The 20,918-nt window shown below is 50.0% G+C and overlaps 1 protein-coding gene across 2 annotated transcripts in view; it reads left to right on the forward strand.

Annotated features, from left to right (window-relative positions):
• Positions 1–20,918, forward strand: part of PTGIS (prostaglandin I2 synthase) — a 46,227-nt gene that overhangs the window by 4,467 nt on the left and 20,842 nt on the right. For both annotated transcript variants that reach the window (XM_067013631.1, XM_059036072.2), the window contains 4 exons: positions 7,171–7,294; positions 9,288–9,466; positions 11,972–12,115; positions 16,574–16,725. In XM_067013631.1, coding sequence (XP_066869732.1) covers positions 7,171–7,294; positions 9,288–9,466; positions 11,972–12,115; positions 16,574–16,725 — 599 coding nt within the window. The remainder of the gene's footprint in view (positions 1–7,170; positions 7,295–9,287; positions 9,467–11,971; positions 12,116–16,573; positions 16,726–20,918) is intronic.

Here is a 20,918-nt window from a genome sequence, read left to right on the forward strand (position 1 = left end):
TGATGCCGTGTTGATGGCGATCCAAAGTTTGGGTCAAAACACGCGAGGCCCTGCACCTCCCACGGCTCATTCCCTTCTCCTGATCAGCCCCCGAGGTGATGTCCATCACCCCACCTGACAGCTGAGGCTTAGAAAGGCTAAGTGACCTCCTTAAGGCCACACAGAAGTTACATTCTACATCTAGCTGGTTCCAAAATTCATGCTTTTCTCAATTAAAGGGTAAAAAAAGCACTACTTCAGTCAGTCAGTTACTCTCGTCTTTACGTCTGGCCTTTTTCAAAAATTAAAACATTTTTAACTATGAAAAGTTTCAACTATACAGAAGAAATTAAAAGAACAGTATAAGAACCCCTTGTACCCATCACCTTGATTTGACAGATGTTAACATATTTTAAAAAATTACAGATATCATGATATCTCAACATTAAGTATTTCAGGGTACATGTTAAAAAACAATTGTGACGCTTCTATTCTGCCTGAGAATATAAAAGATAATTCTTTTTTAAAAAATAAATTTCTGCTATCTTTTTTTTTTGGTCACACCGCATGGCTTGTGGGATTTTAGTTCCCCAACCAGGGATGGAACCAGGCCCCTGGCAGTGCGAGTGAGGAGTCCTAACCACTGGACCACAGGGGAACTCCCTAAAAGAGAATTCTTAATATCATCTAGTTCCCAGTCCAAATTCAAATTTCTGCCACTATGGCAAAGAATTTTAAAACCCGGCTCGGTAACCGTGAGTATTTTCTCCTGGGAAAGGTGGTGAGCAGGGAGTTAGGAGGCCTTGGGTTGGGACTTAGGAGTCCGACTGCTGTGCCCACTGGGGCTAATTATCTGCCGTGTGAGTATCAGAAACATCCTTCCTGCTTTCCGGGCCTTAGTTTTCCCATCTGGGCTCTGAGCTACCTCCCACGGCTGGTCTCATGCCCCAGCCACTACACCAGGCTGAATGCGTGTGTCTTCCTCTTTGGGCTTGTGTGGCTGCTCCAGGGAGCATTGGAAGAAGTCTCCTGGGTGGGAGACCCTTTTTTGGGTGGCACAGTGGCATCAGATGAGGGTTCCTAGAGGCACGAGGGTCATTCTGGGCCCCTGCAGGATACAGAATTACTAGGCAAAAATAAATCTGTCTCATTCTAACATGCGCTAACCGGAGGTCAACAAATGGTGGTCCGTGACTGGATTCAGCCCCAGGTGGGTCTGACGTGGACCACACGGTACAAGGGGGGAAAATTGGGGGAGTACACACACAAACACCCAGATTTCCAGCTTCTCCTGAAAAATTGGAAGATCTAGCAACACTTGCCTGGGACTCAGTTGTAGAACCTGCTCTAAACCTTGCCACAGTCTCCACCGCTCCCTGTTGCCTCTCCAACATGCAGCTGTTCTGTTTATCGCTATACCTGCTCTACTGTTTCTTTTATTATGCTGAGGAACAATTCTATGAATCTGTGTCTATTACGAAAACAGGAAAACAGAACCTAGAGCAAGGCGGCCACGTGCTTTTTCTACACCATGGGAGGCAGTGGGAGGCAAGAGCAGGAGAGGGTTAGGGAGACCCTTGGTTAGTGGCAGACAGCCTGCGGATGAGCCCTGGGGAGAGAATGGGTTAAACAGTTTAAACAAGCTCAGGTTGTTCCAACCCAGCTGGGCAGCAACCAGCCCCTCTGCTCCTCCATTAAATCCTCCTTGAGGGCCTGAATTGAGCTGACACTACTGGACAGAGAGGTTGGGCAATCTACCAACACTGCACAGCTAAATGAGCAGCAGCCTCTGCTCTGGGCAAGCAGGAATGCAGACTGTGTGTCAGGCTCTTGACCTGAATTAGCTCGCTTAACCTTCTTACGAGTCTGGGAGGCAGGCGTTGCTCATTGAGCAGCAGCTGTGTGCATGATTCGTTCATCTGAGACGTATTTATTAAGCGTCTCCTATGTCCCAGGCACTGTTCTAAGTGCTGGGTCTACGCGAAGTGTCTGCCTTCATGGAACTTCTGTCCAGAGAGGGTGTGATACTTCCAGGGACACAAAGGTGGTTGATATCCATGCATGACTTTCTCCCTGATTTTCTCAAAGGTTCGAGCGGGAGAGAGACAGGACAGATGATGGGATTGGCGGTGGGCTCTGCGAGCAAAGAATGGGCAGGTTTTTGAGGAACCCGCCCGATGGGAATCAAAGCTCCAGGGGAGAATCAGAAAAGATGCCTTGGTATCTGAACCAGGAAGGGAAGGCAGCCATCAGCCCTGTGGGCGGGAGCTGGGGATGAGAGGGTCACGCCTGCATCCCTGCCCCCCAGGGCCTAGCAGGGCCTCAGAACAGTGAGAGTGTCCATGAGGGAGGCTAGAGACCGCAGACCCCAAAATAGAGCCTCCTTCGCCCCCGCTGGCCTCTGGCTGAGTCACCCTGGAATGTGACCTGGGCCTGAGTTGGATTCAGGGCCCGGGGGCTGAAGGAGCCTCTGGCACATCAGGAATCAGACGCCTGGGCTCCCAGCTTCCTGCCTTTGTCCGCACCTCCTTGGAACTTTTCAGGGGAAAGACGAATGCTGCCAGAAATAACACCAGGCTCGCTGGGGAGCTCTGGTGCCAGCCAGAGTCAAAGGCAGGGAAAGGAAGCCCCACCCACACCCCAAAAGATGTCTTAGGGGAAAATCTCAGGCCCTGCGTTTGGGAAGGTCGCTGAAACCTCTCTGTGTCTCAGTTTCCTCACCTGCAACCCAGACCCTCCACAGTGGGCCCTCGGACAAGTGGCTTAGCCCCTTCTGTGCCTCAGTTTCATCTGCTGTAAAATCAGCTTGATAGAAATACAATGCTTCCTTCCTCAAAGGATAACACAGTCAGGGCTCATCAAGTATCAGCCATTATTACCAAACAAGGAAACCTTTGCACCTGGCGTATAGCCGTGGCTCAAGAAGTGGCACCCGGGAGTCATACTGGTCCTGCTTCTCAGACCCACCCCAGCTGCCCCGGTTGCCAGGTGCCAGGCACTGTTCTATAGCCCCCTTCATCTTCATCACAGCCCACTGTAGTCTGGAGTGTCGTCACTCCTCTCTTACAGGTGAGGAAACAGGCGTAGGGGAGCAAAGTCACGCGGCCAGCAAGAAGCATGCCTGGGATTTAAAGCCAGGAAGTGTGGTGCTAAAGTCAGGCTCCTAACAACCATCCTGCCCTCCTGCCTCTTGTGCAAAAATCGCCGCTCCTGTGTCCTGTCTCTGGGCTCAGACCTGGACTGGGAGAGGGTTGGTGCACACTGGGCTCCTCCGGCCCTGTGCTGAGCCAGCCTTTACACGGAGCCTTCAGGAGAAGCTGGCTCACAGAGAGGCGAGGGGAAAGGAGGGGTCTTGGCACGTCCCCAGCACCCCCTTAGAATCCCCGAGCTGCACCTTTGCGAGTCTCCTCAAGGATGGGCTCAGAGGCAGGGTGGGAGAGGGGCGAGAGGAGGAAGTGGGTGGGGGGAGGCACTTCCTAATGCCCTCAACCCTCACCTCTGGTACTGCTTCCATAGTTCCCAAACTCTGGCCCTCAAATCTAGCCAGTCTCTCTGTCCACCACCTGTTCCCCGCTCTGGGTTATGTTGGGGGACAGTCAGACTGAGGAGGCAGGAGGCTGTGGTGGAGGAAGGTAGACAGGGAGGGGAAGAAGGGTGAAGGGAAGGTGGTCCCCCCTGGACTTCTGGGGATGGCGCAAAAACCCCCGACCTGGAAGTGGACGAGTCGGATGCTCGGCCTGGCTCCTGGGGAATCACAGCCTCCACTCCCACCGTTATTGCTTTAGTCTCCCGACACATCTCCCTCCTGCCTCTCGCTCTTGCAACCTTTCTTTATTTATTTTTGGCCGCACCGCGCAGCCTGCGGCATCTTCGTTCCCCGACCAGGGATTGAACCTGTGCCTCCTGCAGTGGAAGCGTGGAGTCCTAACCACTGGACTGCCGAGGAATTCCCTCCTGCAACCTTTTAAAAGCACAATCACATCACTTCCTAAATCCTACTTCAAACCCTCCAGAGGGTCCCCACCACACTTGTAATAAAAGCCAGACTCTGTCCTCGGCCATTGGCCCTCTTGGTCCCCAGGTCATTTCCAGTCTTTCACCCCCACATCCTCCATTCCCGCCACAGCGGCTCCTGCTGTCTTGAGAACACCACCAAGTGCACTCTTACCCCAGGGCCTTTGCACTTGCTGTTCCCTCTGCCTGTAAGGTTCTTCTCCCCACTCTTCCTTCCAGTCTCTGCTCACATGGCACCTCCTTGGAGAGGCCCTCCCTGACCACCTTCTCTAAACTAGCGCCTCCCCACTATCTCGTATCACCCTTCTTTCTTTTTTCTTTAATGAGATGTATTTCATCTACTATGAAACTCACTCTTTTAAAATATACAATTCAGTGGTTTTTAGTATAGCCACAAGGCTGTACACCCATCACCACTATCTAACTCTGGAATATATTCATCCCTCCAAAAAGAAACCTGGTACCCATGAGCAGTCACTCTCCATTCCACCCTCCCCTCAGACCCTGGAAACCACGAATCTACTTTCTGTCCCCATTGATTTGCCTTTTCTGGACATTCATAGAAATAGAATCATACCCTATGTGGCCTTTTGTGTCTGGCTTTTACTCAGCACGATGGTTTTGAGGTGCTTCCAAGTTGTAGCGTGAATCAGTACTTCACTTCTTTTCATGACTGAATAATGTTCCACTGTATGAATACACCACATTGTGTTTATACATTCATCTGTCAGTGGACATTTGGGTTGGTTCCACTTTGGGGCTATTATGATTCATGATACTATGAACAATAGTGTATAAGTTTATGTATGAACTTATGTTTTCAATTCTTTGGGGTATATTGCTGGGTCATATAGTCACTCTTAATCTTTCAGGAAACTGCGAGACTAGTTTCCAAAGCAGCTGCACCACTGTACATTCCCACCAGAAATACATGAGCATTCCCATTTCTCCACAGTCTTCCCAGCACTTATTTTCATTTTTTTTTTTTTAACATTATGGCCATCTTAGTGGATTTGAAGTGGTACTGCTTGTCTTTGTTTTTGTTTGTGCGGTACGCGGGCATCTCACTGTTGTGGCCTCTCCCTTTGTGGAGCACAGACTCCGGACGTGCAGGCTCAGCGGCCATGGCTCACGGGCCCAGCCGCGGCATGTGGGATCTTCCCGGACCGGGGCACGAACCCGTGTCTCCTGCATCGGCAGGTGGACTCTCAACCACTGCGCCACCAGGGAAGCCCTGCTTGTCATTTTGATTTTCATTTCCGCAATGACTAATGATGTTGAGAATCTTTTCATGTGCCTACTGGCCATTTGTATATCTTCCTTGGAGAACTGTCCATTCAGATTCTTTTGTGCATTGTTAAATTAGGTTATTTGTCTTTTCATTGTCACATTTTGTCTCCTTTATTTTCTTCATCGCACTTCTCGCTCTCTGAAATGATATTGCTCCTTTGTTTTTGTCTGTCTCCCCTTATTAGTATGTAAAGGTGGAGGTCAGGGCCCTCCACCTCATCTTCCCTGCTCACTCCTGTATCTCCAGCACCCAGGACGATGCTTGCTTCATAGTTAATATTTGGTGAAGGTGTGATTGTAATATTGTGAGGCCCATTTTGTGATCATAACATAGGTCTGTTTAGCTAATAGCCCCTCCCTCAGAGGGTGGTTGGGGAGGATGAGATGAGACATTCATATATCAAATGCTTGGCCAAGGGCAGGGCCCAGTGCAAGTGCAATGTCAGTTTGAGTGTATTAGTTATCTCTTGCTGTGTAACAAATTACCATATAGTTGGGAACTTAAAACAACACCCATTTATTAGCTCACACTTCAGTAGATCAGAAATCCAGTACAGTGTGTCTGTGTTCTCTGTCCAGAGTCTTACAAGGCAGAAATTAAGGTGTTGGCCAGGCTGCCTTCCTATTAGGAACCTCCAGGGAAGAATCTGGCTGAATTCAGCTCCTTGTGGGTGTGGGACTGAGGTCCCCATTTCCTTTCTTGCTGTCAGCCACGGTCCACTCATAGCCCCTAGAGGCCCCATGCATTCCTTGCCATGTGGCCCCTTCCATCTTCAAAGGCAGCAGCAAAGAATCTCCCTTATGCCAAATCTCAGTCTCTTTTGCCAGGAAGATCCCTGCCCCTTGTAAGCCCTGTCCTCACCTGATTAGGTCAGACCCACTAAGAGGAATCATCCTTTCTCAAAGCCAACTGTACCATCTCCCTCCCTCAGTTGTAGGTCACTGTAATCATCTTAGAATCCCCGCCACCGCAGTGAGCTGTAGATATGTTACTATATCCTCAGAGGCGTTCCTCTGCTCTCACAGATGAGACTTTGACCTTGAATATCGCACACAACCTTCCTACCCCCGGGCTGAGCTACCTGTACCCCTGGGGCATCCCCACAGGCCACGGGCATGGCCTCTGGCCTCCTGAGATACCTCAGATTCTGAGCTGGAGAGGGGCAGTCTGGGATCAGCGGTAGGGCAGTTCTTCTACCACCTCCCGCCATCCAGCCTTGCTCTCCAGCCTTACCCTTTCTCGGTGGGCATGAGAGGAGGTGTGAGATGACCAGGACCCTGGTCCATGCTGGCTCAAACAGAGAACTCTGTATCCTAATACTACTGGGTTCTGGAAGGTTCTCCTACCTGCAGAGAGATGACCACCTTAACTGAACCCCCCCCCCCAGTATGTACCAACATCAACTGGTACCCCAGCTTCTGCTCTCAGCCCCCTGTGGTCTGTTTCCTACTCAGCAGCCAAAAGCCTCTTGTAAAAACCAAAGCCAAATCCTGTCCCTCTTCTGCTTCAGACTCCGATGGCTCCCACCTCACTCAGAACAAAAGCTGAAGTCCTCGGAGCTGCCTACAAGGCCCTGCCTGGTGTGGCCCCTGTTACTGTTCCGGCCTCACCTTCTACTGTATACGTCTTGTTCCCACATCCAGCCACCCTGGCCTCCTCACTGTTCTTTGAACACACCAGGCGTGAGGGGCCTTTGTACTTGTTCCCTCTGCTTGGAAGCTCTTCTTTTAGATATCCACGTGGCTCCCTCCCTCACTGCCTTCAGGTCTGGTCAAATGTCTCCTCAGGGAAGCCTTCCTCTCCACTGAAAATCTCACGCCATGCCCCCCACTCTTTATCCTCTTCCCTGCTTTATCAAATGGTGATAAGTGCTGTGGCTTCTGCAGGCGACCTGGCGAGCCTCCCCTGGACCTGGGAAGTATCCCCTGGTTGGGCTATGCTTTGGAGTTTGGGAAAGATGCTGCCAGCTTCCTCACAAGGATGAAGGAGAAGCATGGTGATATCTTTACTGTAAGTGCCTCTTTTGCCTCTTGGGAGGGAAGGGGATGAGAAGCTGGGCCTATTAAACCTGGTGTTTACTGATTTCTTCAATACCCATCCATACACTAACCATCCAGTGGTCCAGCCGACTTTCTATATGCCCATCCAACTGTACATCCAGCATTTATCTAACATTCATTCCTTCATTATCCCGCTAGCATCTTCCCAACATGCAGCTATGCAGTCATTTAATATTATCCAATACTTGGTGTGTTCATCTAACCGACCTCTATCCATTCATTCAACTTCCATCTGTCCCACATCCACCCGTCCATCTAACATCTGTCCTTCTGCCCAGTATCTAAGCAGCCTTCTTCCGTCTTAATATCCATCCAGTCTTCATTCATATATTCCATTTCCATCAACCTCCATCTATCCACTCATTCGTCCGTCTTTCTGAATATCTATCCAAAATCTGTCTATGCGTCCACTTACCCATCATCCATTCCTCTGCCTGTCTACCCAGTTTATCCAGCGTTCTTCCACCCATGGACGTAGCCTCCATCCAACTTTCAACCATACATTCAATTTCCACCAACTTCCATTCTTCTGCTTCTCTGCCCACGTTTCCATCCATCTGCCACCACCACCCAGCATTTGATTGTCTATCCTTTCAATATCCAATGTCTGTCCACTCTGTATACATCTATTTATATCTCTCTCCATCCACCACTTCAACATCCAAACAACCGTCACTCATCCATCCACCTTCCACGTCTCCTTCTAACTTGGAAGTTAGAAGTGAATCCAACATGCACCCTTCAGTCTGTCTACCCAGTATCCTCTTAGCATCCTGCCGCCCATGTGCCCAACATTCATTCATACGTTTAGTTTGCAAGCAACCTCTAGCTGCCCATCCATCCATCTTTCCATCCAACGTACATTCAGTGATCTGTCCTTCCATTTATCCACCCATCTAACCAACCATCCAATAGCATTTTTCGTGGATATTGGCTTGTATTTTTTTTTTTTTTTTTTTTTTTTTTTTTTTTTTTTTTTTTTTTTTTTTTTTTTGCGGTATGCGGGCCTCTCACTGTTGTGGCGTCTCCCGTTGCGGAGCACAGGCTCCGGACGCACAGGCTCAGCGGCCATGGCTCACGGGCTTAGTTGCTCCGCGGCATGTGGGATCTTCCCGGACCAGGGCACGAACCCGTGTCTCCTGCATCGGCAGGCGGATTCTCAACCACTGCGCCACCAGGGAAGCCCTGGCTTGTATTTTATAAGAGAGTTTGAGTAACATGACTTACAGACCACGTTGTGAAAACAGGGCTGAGGCAGTGGGTAGTTAGTTGTGTGACCCCCTGCACAGACATCTGAGGGAAAGTGCCCTCACCTTTGTTGACTGCAGGATTACCGCTCTCCAGTGCTGTTTCCTTTCCGTCTTGAGCAGCATATTACATACAGAGCTCAGCCTCCCAAGGAAGGTTTTGCTTTCACATCCACTAGCATTTATCCAACAACATCCATCCATCCTTCCTTCCATCCATTTATCCACTCATCCATCCATCCACCCACCCACACCTGTAATATACCCATTTATCCACCAACATCCTCCCATCCATCCATCCATCCACCGGTGAGGCACACACATCCAACCGCTGCTTCTGTGGGCAGACTCTCTCCGGGCTGCTTGGAGACATGACATTAACCAAGATAACCATGGAAGATGCTTAAAAGTGAGGTGGTTAAGAGCATAACCTTTGGTTCAGAAAAAGTGCCGAATCCATTCCCAGCTTTGCCACTTCTCAGCTGTGTGATCTTGGGCACGTTATACGCCTTACATTTCAGCTATAAATGGGCGAATGATGGTCCCTGCCTCACAGGGTGGTCGTGAGAGGTAGAGGAGGGGACGTTGTCTGTTAAGTACCTGGTGGGGCCGCTGCCTGGCACGGGGTAAGTCGACCTCTGAGAACTGCTGTTGTTCACAGTTGTACTCCTCACTCCATCCCTGCCAACTTCCCAGGTGCTGGTGGGGGGCAGGTATGTCACTGTCCTCCTGGACCCACACTCCTATGACATGGTGGTGTGGGAGCCTCGCACCAGGCTGGACTTCCACGCCTACGCCATCTTCCTCATGGAGAGGATTTTCGACGTGCAGCTTCCGCATTACAGCCCCAGTGATGAAAAGTCCAAGATGAAACCGTGAGTGGCTGCAGATGGTACCCATGGGTGGGCCAGGGTGGGCGATCGGCTTCTACCCGCGTAGTTCAAGTCCTGTGTGAGCTGAGCTTGTTTCCACAACAGGCGTCCAGTAAAGACATTTCGTTTTGTGAAAACAAACAAAAACAAAACAAGAAACAACCCTAGAGAATTGGGCTGAAGAAGAACTCTTTACTTCCCAAGAGGCAGCTCTGATTTTCAGTAGAAGGAGACCAGGGTTGGGGTCAGCTAGACCTAGACTCAAATCCCAGCTTTCCCACTGCCTAGCTTTGTGACTTTGGGCAAACCACCGCCCCCACCCCTCTGCACCGAGCCTCTTTCCACATCTGTCAAGTAAAGGGAGGTGGTGGGGTGATTAATGTTTTTGAGTCCATACGATCTCACGAGTCTTCACAGCAATGCTGGAGGGTAACTTGCAGCCTCATTTTACAGATGAGAACACGGGGCTCAGAGAAGAGAAGTGACTTGCCCGAGGTCACACAGCTAGGAAGTGGTGCAGGTCCTGAAACATAAGTAATACTTACATCAACAAAAGGACCTGTGATGCCATTTACCCTGTATTCATTCATACACTGGTCACCATCCTAGATGCGGGAGTACAGAATGACGCCAACCTCCCTCTGAAGACACCTGCCAAATGCCAGGTGTTTGATAGGCATGTGTTCATATCTGTGCAACAGCTTCGGAGGTGGGTATTTTTATCCATATTTTACAGATGAGGAAACAGAGGCTCAGAGAAGTGAAGTGACTTACCCAAGGTCTACTGCTAGTAAGTGTCAGAGCTGGGATTTGAACCCAGGTCTGCAGACTCCACAGCCCATTCTCCTCCCACCGAGATACTGAGGAAGTAAGACTCTGCATCCTCCCCTAAAGAGTGCACACGGTCTGATGGTCCTCTTTAGTGCTCTCTCTCCAGGAAGACTCACCTCCTGGAGTCAGGAAAAGCATCTAGAAGGCTGGGTTTTGCAGGCCTGCGAAAGCTGAGGAAAGGCCAGCATCATGAGGTGAACATGGATGGATGAGAGGCAATGCTCAGTCTGACCTTGGCTTCGTGGGACAGCTGCTAGTATTCCGGAGCCTGTGTGTCCTGGGTCTTGCTATTCTAGGGGGCACATTAGCAACAAGAGTCCACAGTTCACTGCATCCTGCCCCCCCTACCCAGGGAGGATCCCAGTTTCCTCCAGTGTCTACCCCCAAGAGTTTCTGGGCATTTCTCAAAAGCTGGCATGAGGTCTTCTGGGCATGGCTGCCACATCTGTTGGGTGGCTACTGTCTCTGTCAAAGACTAGTGGTTGGAGTGGAGTCAAGGGAACAGCTGGAGCAGGGTTGATCACTGTGTCAGCTCCCATGTATTAAGCACTTACAATGTGCCAAGCGCTATGTTAAGCCCTTCACGCACATTATCTCACGTGGGTCGTGTCTATTGTTTTTCCAACAGTGAAACATCCCAAAGCTTTTATTACCTGGAAGTTCACGGAACCCCTCTGGAAGCTTTCCGGTCTTGAATTATCCAAGAACCCAGGGGCTTATTCAGTCTAAAGGGGTCCATCCTGTGTCCAAACAGCAGGTGGCGACAGAGAGCCAGAGCACCTGATGGGCACACTAGCACTGGTCTCGTTGCTGCCACAAGGTGTCGCTGTTGAACATCGGCTCTGCACCACCCCATGGACGCTTCGCCTGATGCCGTGGGGTCCGTTATGGTTTAGATCCTCGTGCAGTGTAGAGGGGCCTTAAACTTAGATAGAAGATCCCATCTTTCCTGGCTTCTAATCATACATTCAGTCATGGCTGAATATTGACTGTTGTGGAGGCTCAGTACAGAGGGGCTTCTGGCTTCAGCCACATGCTCTCCCAGAACTGGTCCTCTCCTCAGACTCCTAGGTACACACGATGAGACCAGATCACCAGCCAGATTCCCTTATTCCTCGTGGGGCATCCACTTGGAGTCATGTTTATTAGCAATCCTTGGTCCAGGACACTTTATCCAAACAGGTCTCCCTAACTTTGGATCTCAAGGAGAAAGGGCTGGTTTCTTAGTTCTCTCTCTTCTGCAAGTCTGTGGGTTCCTTATCCAGGCTCGTGTGCCCCGAGAGGGGATGACTGTCATGTTTAAAAGTTCAGACTCTGGAGTTGGGCAGATCAGGGTTTCCGTCCCAGCTGTATCACTTACTGGCTGGGTGACCTTGGCAAGTCACTTTCCTCTCTGTCCCTGAGTCTCTCCATCTGTAAACTGGGTATCATAATAGTAACTGTTATCCCTAGGGCTGTCAAGAGATCATTGTGCTTGGCAAAATAAATAGTAACTATCGTCATTGTGGATGATGATAGAAATAGTAATATTTTGTTGAAGCCAATCTTTCCAAAGCCCTCATTGCCACTGAGGCACTGGAGCCCTGGGGCTCTGAGGTTTGGCCAAGGAGGTGCCTGTGCGCATATATATATATATTTTTGGAAGCTACACTCTCACACCTTGGTTCTTTGCCCCAGGACTCTCCTCCACAAAGAGCTCCAGGCGCTCACGGAAGCCATGTATACCAACCTCCACACCGTCCTGCTGGGTGACACCACGGAAGCAGGCAGTGGCTGGCATGAGATGGGACTCCTCGAATTCTCCTACAGCTTCCTGCTCAGGTGAGCCCAGCACTCTGGACCAGCCATTCATAGTGGCCAAGGGAACCAGGAAGACTTTGTGGATGGGGAAGCAGTTTGGGATGCTCCAAAGCAAAGGCTGCAAGGAGACGTTTTGTATCTGGGACTCCGAGTGGTCGCCTGACTCGGCCTATGAGCTGTAAAGGATACACAGGCCAGAAAAGGGGCCTTGCTGGTCACCCAGATGCTTGGCAAGAGGGCCAGTGTGGCTGGAGCCTAATGAGCCAAGGAGGTGAGGCGGGGGGATGAGGTCAGAGAAACTGGCAGAAACCCGGTCTCACAGAGCCTCAAGGCCATGAAAGGCTTTGGAATTTATTCTAAGCGAGATGAGTGACATTGGGGTTTAAGCAGGGGCATGGCACCATTGGACTTAGAGGTTTTTTTTTTTTTTTTTAAGGGAATTCCTTTATTTTTATTATTTATTTATTTATTTATCTATTTATTTTTGGCTGTGTTGGGTCCTCGTTTCCGTGCGAGGGCTTTCTCTAGTTGCGGCAAGCGGGGGCCACTCTTCATCGCGGTGCGCGGGCCTCTCACTATCGCGGCCTCTCTTGTTGCGGAGCACAGGCTCCAGACGCGCAGGCTCAGTAGTTGTGGCTCACGGGCCTAGTTGCTCTGTGGCATGTGGGATCTTCCCAGACCAGGGCTCGAACCCGTGTCCCCTGCATCGGCAGGCAGATTTTCAGCCACTGCGCCACCAGGGAAGCCCGGACTTAGAGTTTTAAAAGCTCTTTTTGGCTGCCAGATAGAGACTAGACCATAGTTCGGGTGGGTGGCAATGAAAGGGAGGCAGGGGGGCCTGTTAGGAGGCTGTTGTAGTTGCCCAGGTGAGACGGAATGGTGGCCTGGACCAGGGGCGATGGCGAGAATTTGGGTAGCTTTGGGGGATGGGGTCTGTGGGACCTGCTGGTGGATTTGACTGCTTGGTGGCGGGGATGGAGGACCATGGCCACAGGCAGTGAGAGAAAGAGAGCCAGTAGTTTTGGGTGGGACCCCTAATGACCAGCATCTCATAAAAGCGAGACATGTCAACCGCTCCAAAAAATTACAGCCACACAGTTTGAGGATAAAGGACAGGCATTTGCTGACACATATGGGCACACGGGAATATTTATGACCTGTGTGTGTTCTTGTAGGCTCAGTGTGCGCTAATACGTTTAATCCTCACAACAACTCTGTGAAGCGGGTACTTTACAAACCCCATTTGACAGATGAGATAACTAAGGCCTGGAGAGTCTAAGTCATTTGCCCAGAGTCCCATGATTGGGGTCCTGGCAGGGCTGGCTGCAGAGCCTACACTCTCAAGCACGACCCTTGGTGTGTCCCCTTTTTCTCATTTCACCCTGGAGTGGTGCAGATACCATCAAGGGCTGTGATTGGTCTGGGTGACGCAGGTCTAGTCTGCCCTGTCACCATATGGTGTGGAGACTGAGGTCCAGAGAGGGGCAGCTAAAACCACCCAGCAAGTTGACAGCAGGGCACTCCCAGGCCTCCTAGCTCTTGCCATCCCATATCCTTGTGCGAGCAAAGAAGTCAGAGAAGAAGCTGAGGCACTGGGGGAGGTGGGCGCCACGTGGTGGCAGCTGGGTCCGTTTAGGCTCATGGTAACAGCAGGCACAGTGCAGGAGGGCAGATGTAAATGGATCCCTGTGTCTTCAGGGCCTGAGCCCTGGGCTGCAGCTCCTGCCTCCTTGGGCCTTTTCATCGCCATCTGCAGCCCCTGAAATAGAAAGGCAGTGGGCAAGTTGGCTGACAGTCACACTGGTTACAGAGGTGTGTGTTCCCGTAGCCCGAGACCTTGAGATTCCAACCTGTCCTGTGTGGGCCCCCTGCCTCACTCAGTCACATCCAGAGTTCTAACTCTGATTCCGCTGGTATCATCTCACCAGCCTCCTTGCTGCCCCTTGAACAGGCCAGACATGCTCCCAACACAAGGCCTTTGCAGTTTCTGCTCCCTGGCCCAAGAATGCTCTTCCCTATATGTCGGTGTGGCTCCCGCCTCACTTCAGTCAAGTCTCATCTCAAGGGTCACCTGCTCGGGGAGGTCTTTCCCGCCACCCCATTTAATATGATGGCCCTCTCATTACCCCACCCATTCCAGCTCTTTCTTTATGGCTCCTAGCGCCACTTGTAGGTCATGTGTGTATTTATAGGTCGTGTAATTATTTATTGCCTGTCTTCAGCTGTGTTAGGTGTTATTTTGATGTGGAGGTGCCATAGGAAGGGCCTTCATGTCCACAGTGTGAAACCTCGTGGTCTTCCTGGTTTTTTTTTTTTTCTTTGGGGGAGGGGTTATTTTTCATTGCCTATTTTTGGTAGAAATTTTATCTAAGGAACTAGTTTTCTGCTTTAAGGAAAAAACCAGTGCAAGTAGGATGACAAATGGTGACAGGTGTTTAACTGCAGTGTCACAGAGACCGCAGGGCCTGGGGAGGACCGTCTGACCCTGCCAGCTTGTACCCGTCTAAGAGGGGTGGCCGTGGCTCCACTCCTGCCCAGGGCTGCCAGGCAGAACTGCAGGCTCCCAGTGGCCAGACTTTCTCCTTTTTCAAAATGAGATGGAGGGGGAAATCCAGATTTCGTATGAATTTCCCCAGATGTTTAAATATGCATTCGGTTTGTTTTTAGGCAAACTCTATTAACCAAACAAAACACGTTTCTGGACTGAATCTAGATTGTGGGCTGCACCTTTACAACTTCTGCCATAAGGAGACTGAGGACATACATCTGAAGAAGAGGGATCCAGGGGCTTACACGTTTGGAGGAAAAGGAGGAGGGAATTCCTTCTGGGCTGATGCAGAGGCATCAGTAGGGCCGACGGGTTAGACTCTATAGGTAGCTCGTTTCAGCTGTTCTGAAGGAAGGATTGCTTCCTTTTAGTCCAGTGGGATGGGCAGGTCTTGAACTCACCATCTCTGGGGGGCATGGAGGCCAAAACTGGATGAGGGGAAGGTGAGTAGGATGCAGGGAAAAGGTGGGACAGTAGCTTGGATAACTGAGCTCAGAATCACGGTGACCCCATATTTTCTTCCAAGATCAGTGTTCTCAGGACTAAGTTCTAACTATCCGTGCATCCATCCACCCACTCTCCCTCCCTCCTTCCCAGCCACCCATCCAATCATCCAGCCACTCGTCCTCCCTCCCATCCATCCATTCATCCATTGACAGAACATTTATTGAAGACCTACTGTGTGTCTACACTGTGTGAATGAGGGACAAAGTGGGGACCAGACAGGCCTCTCTCAGCCCCATCCTCCCTCATTCCTGCTTCTTTCCTCTCCTTCTCCGGAAAATCCCTGTCCTGGGAGATCCAGGGACCAGTAGGAGCTGAGAGGGGCTGGATCAGGGCTTCATGGTGTCTCTGCAGAAGTCCTGGCCCCTCTCACCACATGGAAAAAGTGAAAACCTGTGGTTTTCCTCCCAGGACTGAGGCCAGTGGGGCTGGGCTCCTGGAGCATTAAAAAGTGGCTGGTGGTGAAAACATCTCCTCTGAGAGCATTCCTGTGGGCGGGGTGTGTGTGTGTGTGTGTGTGTGTGTGTGTGTGTGTGTTGTGCATGTGTGTGCACACGAGGGCTCACACTTGCTCCTGTGTCTCATCCTCTCTCCATACCCCCCACCAGGCCCTGTTCCTCTCCTGCTCTGACTCCTCAGGGCTCTTTGGGTCAAGGCCAACCTTCTCACCCTTGACGCCCAGCCCCCTGCCCGGGGGGCTGTGTAACTGGCCCTGCAAACTCCCCAGGTGCTCCACCCCGGGCCCTCACTCTCCAGCCCGGCACCCGGGCCAGCAGTACCTGGCAGCGCCCTGACCTGGCTGTGGTTGCTCCCTTGGCTCTGGACCTTTGCGGGGACCGTGCCCCCTGCCCGAACCCCTTTCCCCTGCTTATCCTGCAGGTCTCAGCTCAGACCTGCCTCCTCCAGGGAGCCCACCCTGACTCCATCTCCAGGGGCAGGAGCCTCCTTTCCTGATCGGTGCCCCCATCTCGCCCCATTGGCCACCCCTCACTCTGCTCTGCTCACCAGCCTCCCGGCAGCTCCTCCACACACTGCCTCCTTCCTGCCACAGGAGGTTGGCTCTTCCCTGTGCCTCAGGCCCCGCCCTCTGCTCTTGCCATGCTGGCTCCTTCTCATCCTTCACCGAGAGCCCCTCCCCACCCCCTCCCTCTTTGTCCCTCCCTCTGAGGCCCAGCTGACCTATGACTCATCCACTCATTTCTCTGTCTGTCTGTCTCCCTCATTAGAGTGTTGGCTTCATGAGGGTGTGAGGCTTTTGTCTGTTTTCTTCTCTGCTGACTCTGTGGCCCAGAGAGGTCCCTGACATATGGTAGGAAAATGAGGTGCTCCTCAGGTGTACAAATGAAGAAAACGTGTAGGCAGCCCTGGGAGGGTTTGGCCGGGAGTATCCAAAGACAACCCCCTGACCAGCTGTTTGCCGCCCCCAGAGCCGGCTACCTGACTCTGTACGGTGTCGAGGCACCGCCACACACCCAGGAGAGCCAGGCCCAGGACCGCATCCACTCAGCCGACATCTTCCACACCTTCCACCAGCTTGACCTGCTGCTTCCCAAACTGGCACGTGGCTCCCTGTCAGTGGGTAAGCACCATGGGAACCCTGGTGGGTGGTGGGGCTAATGGAGAGACCTAGAGAGGGAGGATCATAGATAACATAGGAGGAAAGACATTCTAGTGCCCTTGAACGTAGTGAGTTCCCCGTCACTGGGGTATGCAAGAGCAGAGTGGTGGGGAGGCAGGGCTGGGACTAGAGCTGGGGTTCCAGGGCACGAACCTGCGTCCCCTGCATCGGCAGGCGGACTCTCAACCACTGCGCCACCAGGGAAGTCCCCCTGGTGGAAATTCTGATACAGCACATCTAGAGTGGGGCCTGGGGACCTCAAGTGTGTGTGCGTGTGTGTGTATGCTCCTTTTCTAGTTTTAAGATTTAATTTGCTTTAGAATTTTTTACAAGTAGTTTATGCTGATTATAAGAAATTCAAACCATATAGAATAATTTAGAGGGAACAATAAAAGAATTCTCCAACTTGTCCCCATCCCAGCCCACCACTCCCCCTCCCCTCCACAGAGGTGACCATTATTACTAGCTTGGAGTATATCCCGCAGAATTCTCTCTAAACACACACACACACACACACACACACACACACACACACACACACAGAGAGAGAGAGAGAGAGTTGTGTCATTTTTATTCTATTTTTAAGGTTTTTAATTTCTTTTTTTTACTGAGGTATAATTTATATACAGGAAAGCACACATGTCCTAAATGCACAGCTTAGAGGTAAATCTAAACTTTTTATGCCCTTTCCCAGTCAATATCCACCCCCCAGGGTTAGCCACTGTATGGATTTCTTTCACCTCAGCTTACTTTTACCTGTTCTTATACTTCCTTTAAATCGAATCATACAACATGTGCCCTTTCATGTCTGATTTCTTTCACTCAGCTTCATGTGTGTAAGATTCATGCAGGTTGAATGTATCTGTAGTTTGTTCTTTTTCGTTGCGGTGAAGTATTTCATTAGCGTAATAACCACAATTTGTTATCCATTCCTGGTTGATGGACATCTTGGTGGTTTCTGGTTTCTGGTTTGGTTAGCTTGTTACGAACATTCTTGAGCATGTCTTTCTGAGCACACATGCCTTCATTTCTCTTAGTTATCAGCCCTGTGCTTTTATAACATCGACATAGCCCACTGGAGAGGCATTGTTCTGCTACTTAGCATTTTCACTGAACCTCACATCTAGAACTTTCCACATCGGTTTGTAAAAACCCACGTCATTTCCATTTCTGTGGACTCAATATTGGTAAAGAGCTTCCTGCTGGATTCAGAGTGCCAGGGCCATAGGAACCACTGGACTGCATTCTCCCCTGGCCACTGTGTCTCAGACTTCACCAGTGAGAAGAATCCTCTGGGGTGCTTGTTAATAAGACAAGTCACCAAGCCCCATCATGGTCCATTTGAATCTGAATCTCCCGTGAGGCTGGGGCACTGCATGTATGACAGGTGCTGTAGGAAGGTTGAGAAATACTGTGTGTCCTGGTCTCAGATACTTGCAACAGGACCTGAATTCAGATCCCTACTGTGCTGCTTCCTTGCTGGTGATTTGGGGCAAGTTACTTAACTTCTTTTTTAAAAAAAATTAATTAATTAATTTAAAAATTTTTGGCTGCGTTGGGTCTTTGTTGCTGCGCACAGGCTTTCTCTAGTTGCAACAAGTGGGAGCTACTCTTCATTGGGGTGCACGGGCTTCTCACTGCGGTGGCTTCTCTTGTTGCAGAGCACGGGCTCTAGGTGTATGGGCCTCAGTAGTTGTGGCTCGTGGGCTTAGTAGTTGTGGCTTGTGGGCTGCAGAGCGCAGGCTCAGTAGTTGTGGCGCATGGGCTTAGTTGCTCTGCGGCATGTAGGGTCTTCCCGGACCAGGGCTTGAACCCGTGTCCCCTGCATTGGCAGGCGGATTCTTAACTGCTGCGCCACCGGGGAAGTCCCTACTCAACTTCTTTCTGCCCTAGGTCTTTTCTCCGGAGGAGCAGTTGAAGGTAGTGGTCGAGACAGACTCTGGGCTCAGGTGGCTTGAGGTGGTTTACTGGCTCTTATGTAATCTCTGTGTGCCTCAGTGATCCCATCTGTAAAATTGGAAGAACAGTAGGATCTTCCTAGAAGGTGGCTGTTAGGATTGGCTGAGGTAATAAAGAAAAAACACTACTTGTTGAGCATTTTCTTTGTGCCAGATACCAGGTTGAACATTGTCTCATTCAGTGCTCACAACAGCTCATGACCCCATTTCATTTATTTATAAATTTTTAAAAATCAAACTTTAACACATTAGATTGTTTAAATTAAAAAAGAGGGCTTCCCTGGTGGCGCAGTGGTTGAGAGTTCACCTGATGATGCAGGGGACACGGGTTTGTGCCCCGGTCTGGGGGGATCCCATGTGCCGCGGAGCGGCTGGGCCCGTGAGCCATGGCCGCTGAGCCTGTGCGTCCGGAGCCTGTGCTCCACAACGGGAGAGGCCACGGCAGTGAGAGGCCCGCGTACCGCAAAAAAAAAAGAAACATATTCTTGTGGTAGATGTAGACAGTAAAAAGTAATAATACTCAGTCTTCCAAGCTCAGCTTTCTATGGAAACCAACGTTAACATGCTGATGTATCCCTTCACAGTGTTTTGTAGGGATACTCTATTTTGAAAATGGAGACAAATATATGTATCTAAAGTGCCACTGTGTGTATTTATAGAAAGGGATTATATCTATTATCTGCAACTTATTTTTTTAACCTAACAATATACAGTCTCCCTTGTCAATACACCCATCTTCTAGAGGCATTCACCAATGCACTGAGATAAGAGATATCAATTACCAATATAAGAATGAGTAAAGAAGAAATAAAAGTATCTCTATCTGCAGGTAATCTGATGCTATACCCAGAAAACCCCAGAAAATCTATGATACAACTAACTCAAGCAAAAATGAATATAGCAAAGTAGAGGGTTGTAAAACTCAACATAAAAAATCCAGACATCTTTCTGGCTCTTGCAGGTCAATATTTAGGCAGCCATCCCCCTCCAATGGATATCATAATTGTTTCCTTTTTCGTGTGTGTTACTGTTATAGTATTTCCTTGTACTTGTATCTCTTCTACCATCTGGTGATTTTATTTCTCTCTAATAGTTTCCTGGAAGTGGGTTTGCTGGTCAAAGGGCATGCACATTAAAATTTGTATTAGCCGTTGCCACATCATTTCCAAAACCATGGAGCAATTCATACACCTACCCAAAGGAAAGGAGTCTGCTCATTCCCCACCAGATTTTTTCAGTCTTTCCATTTGTTTGCCAATCTAATGGACAGAGGTGGGTAACTTTAATTTGCATTTTCCCACCACCTTGTCAATATGCAGTTATCGGTGTTTAAACCCTTGCCAATCTGATGGCCAAAACAGGGCATCTGGCTTGATGGGCATTTCCCTGACTACTGTGATGAAACATCTTTCAGTGTTACCAGCCATTTGCTTTTCCTCTTTGTGAGTTGCCTATTCATGACTCTTAATGTCTTTTTGGAGACAACTCCTTATCTTATTGAATCCTGCCATCAGTGCTGGAAAGTTGGTATTATTAAATTCATTTTGCAGGTAAAGAAACTGAGGCTTAGAGAGGCGAAGTCACTTGTCATAGACAAACAACTGGTAGGTGGCAGAGCCAGCAAAATGGAAACTTGGTCTGTCTGATTGCAAAATCTAGTGCATAAAGCACTGACACGTGCCGGCATGGATTGCTTCTCCAGGAAAGAGTAGTTTCTCTGTCGCCGTTTCCTCCATACAGATGCTCCAGGGGAGTCTGGGTAGATGCAGAGGGGAACTCTCCCTGTTTTTCTGGGAGCAGCTCTGGGCTGGATATGGGAAGGCTGCATTTCCCAGTGTGGGCAGCAGGTGGCGATGTTGGGGAAGGTTTCTCAGCTAGGGACTGGAGGCTGAGGTGCGGAATGGCCCTCAGACCTGGTTGTGGGTATGTGAGTCTATGCAGCTTCTTTCGAAGAGTGATTTGTTTTGTTTTGTTTTGTTTTGTTTTTGATGTGAACCATTTTTAAAGTCTTTACTGAATTTCTTGCTATATTGCTTCTGTTTTATGTTTTGATTTTTTGGCTGCAAGGCATGTGGGATCTTAGCTCCCTGACCAGAAATCGAACCCGCAACCCCCCACATTAGAAGGCGAGATCTTAACCACTGGACCACAAGGGAAGTCCGAAGAGTGATTTGGTAGAACCTATCAACATACAAA

Source organism: Kogia breviceps, chromosome 14 (assembly GCF_026419965.1).
Source record: "Kogia breviceps isolate mKogBre1 chromosome 14, mKogBre1 haplotype 1, whole genome shotgun sequence".
In the NCBI taxonomy this organism is placed as follows: Eukaryota; Metazoa; Chordata; class Mammalia; order Artiodactyla; family Physeteridae; genus Kogia; species Kogia breviceps.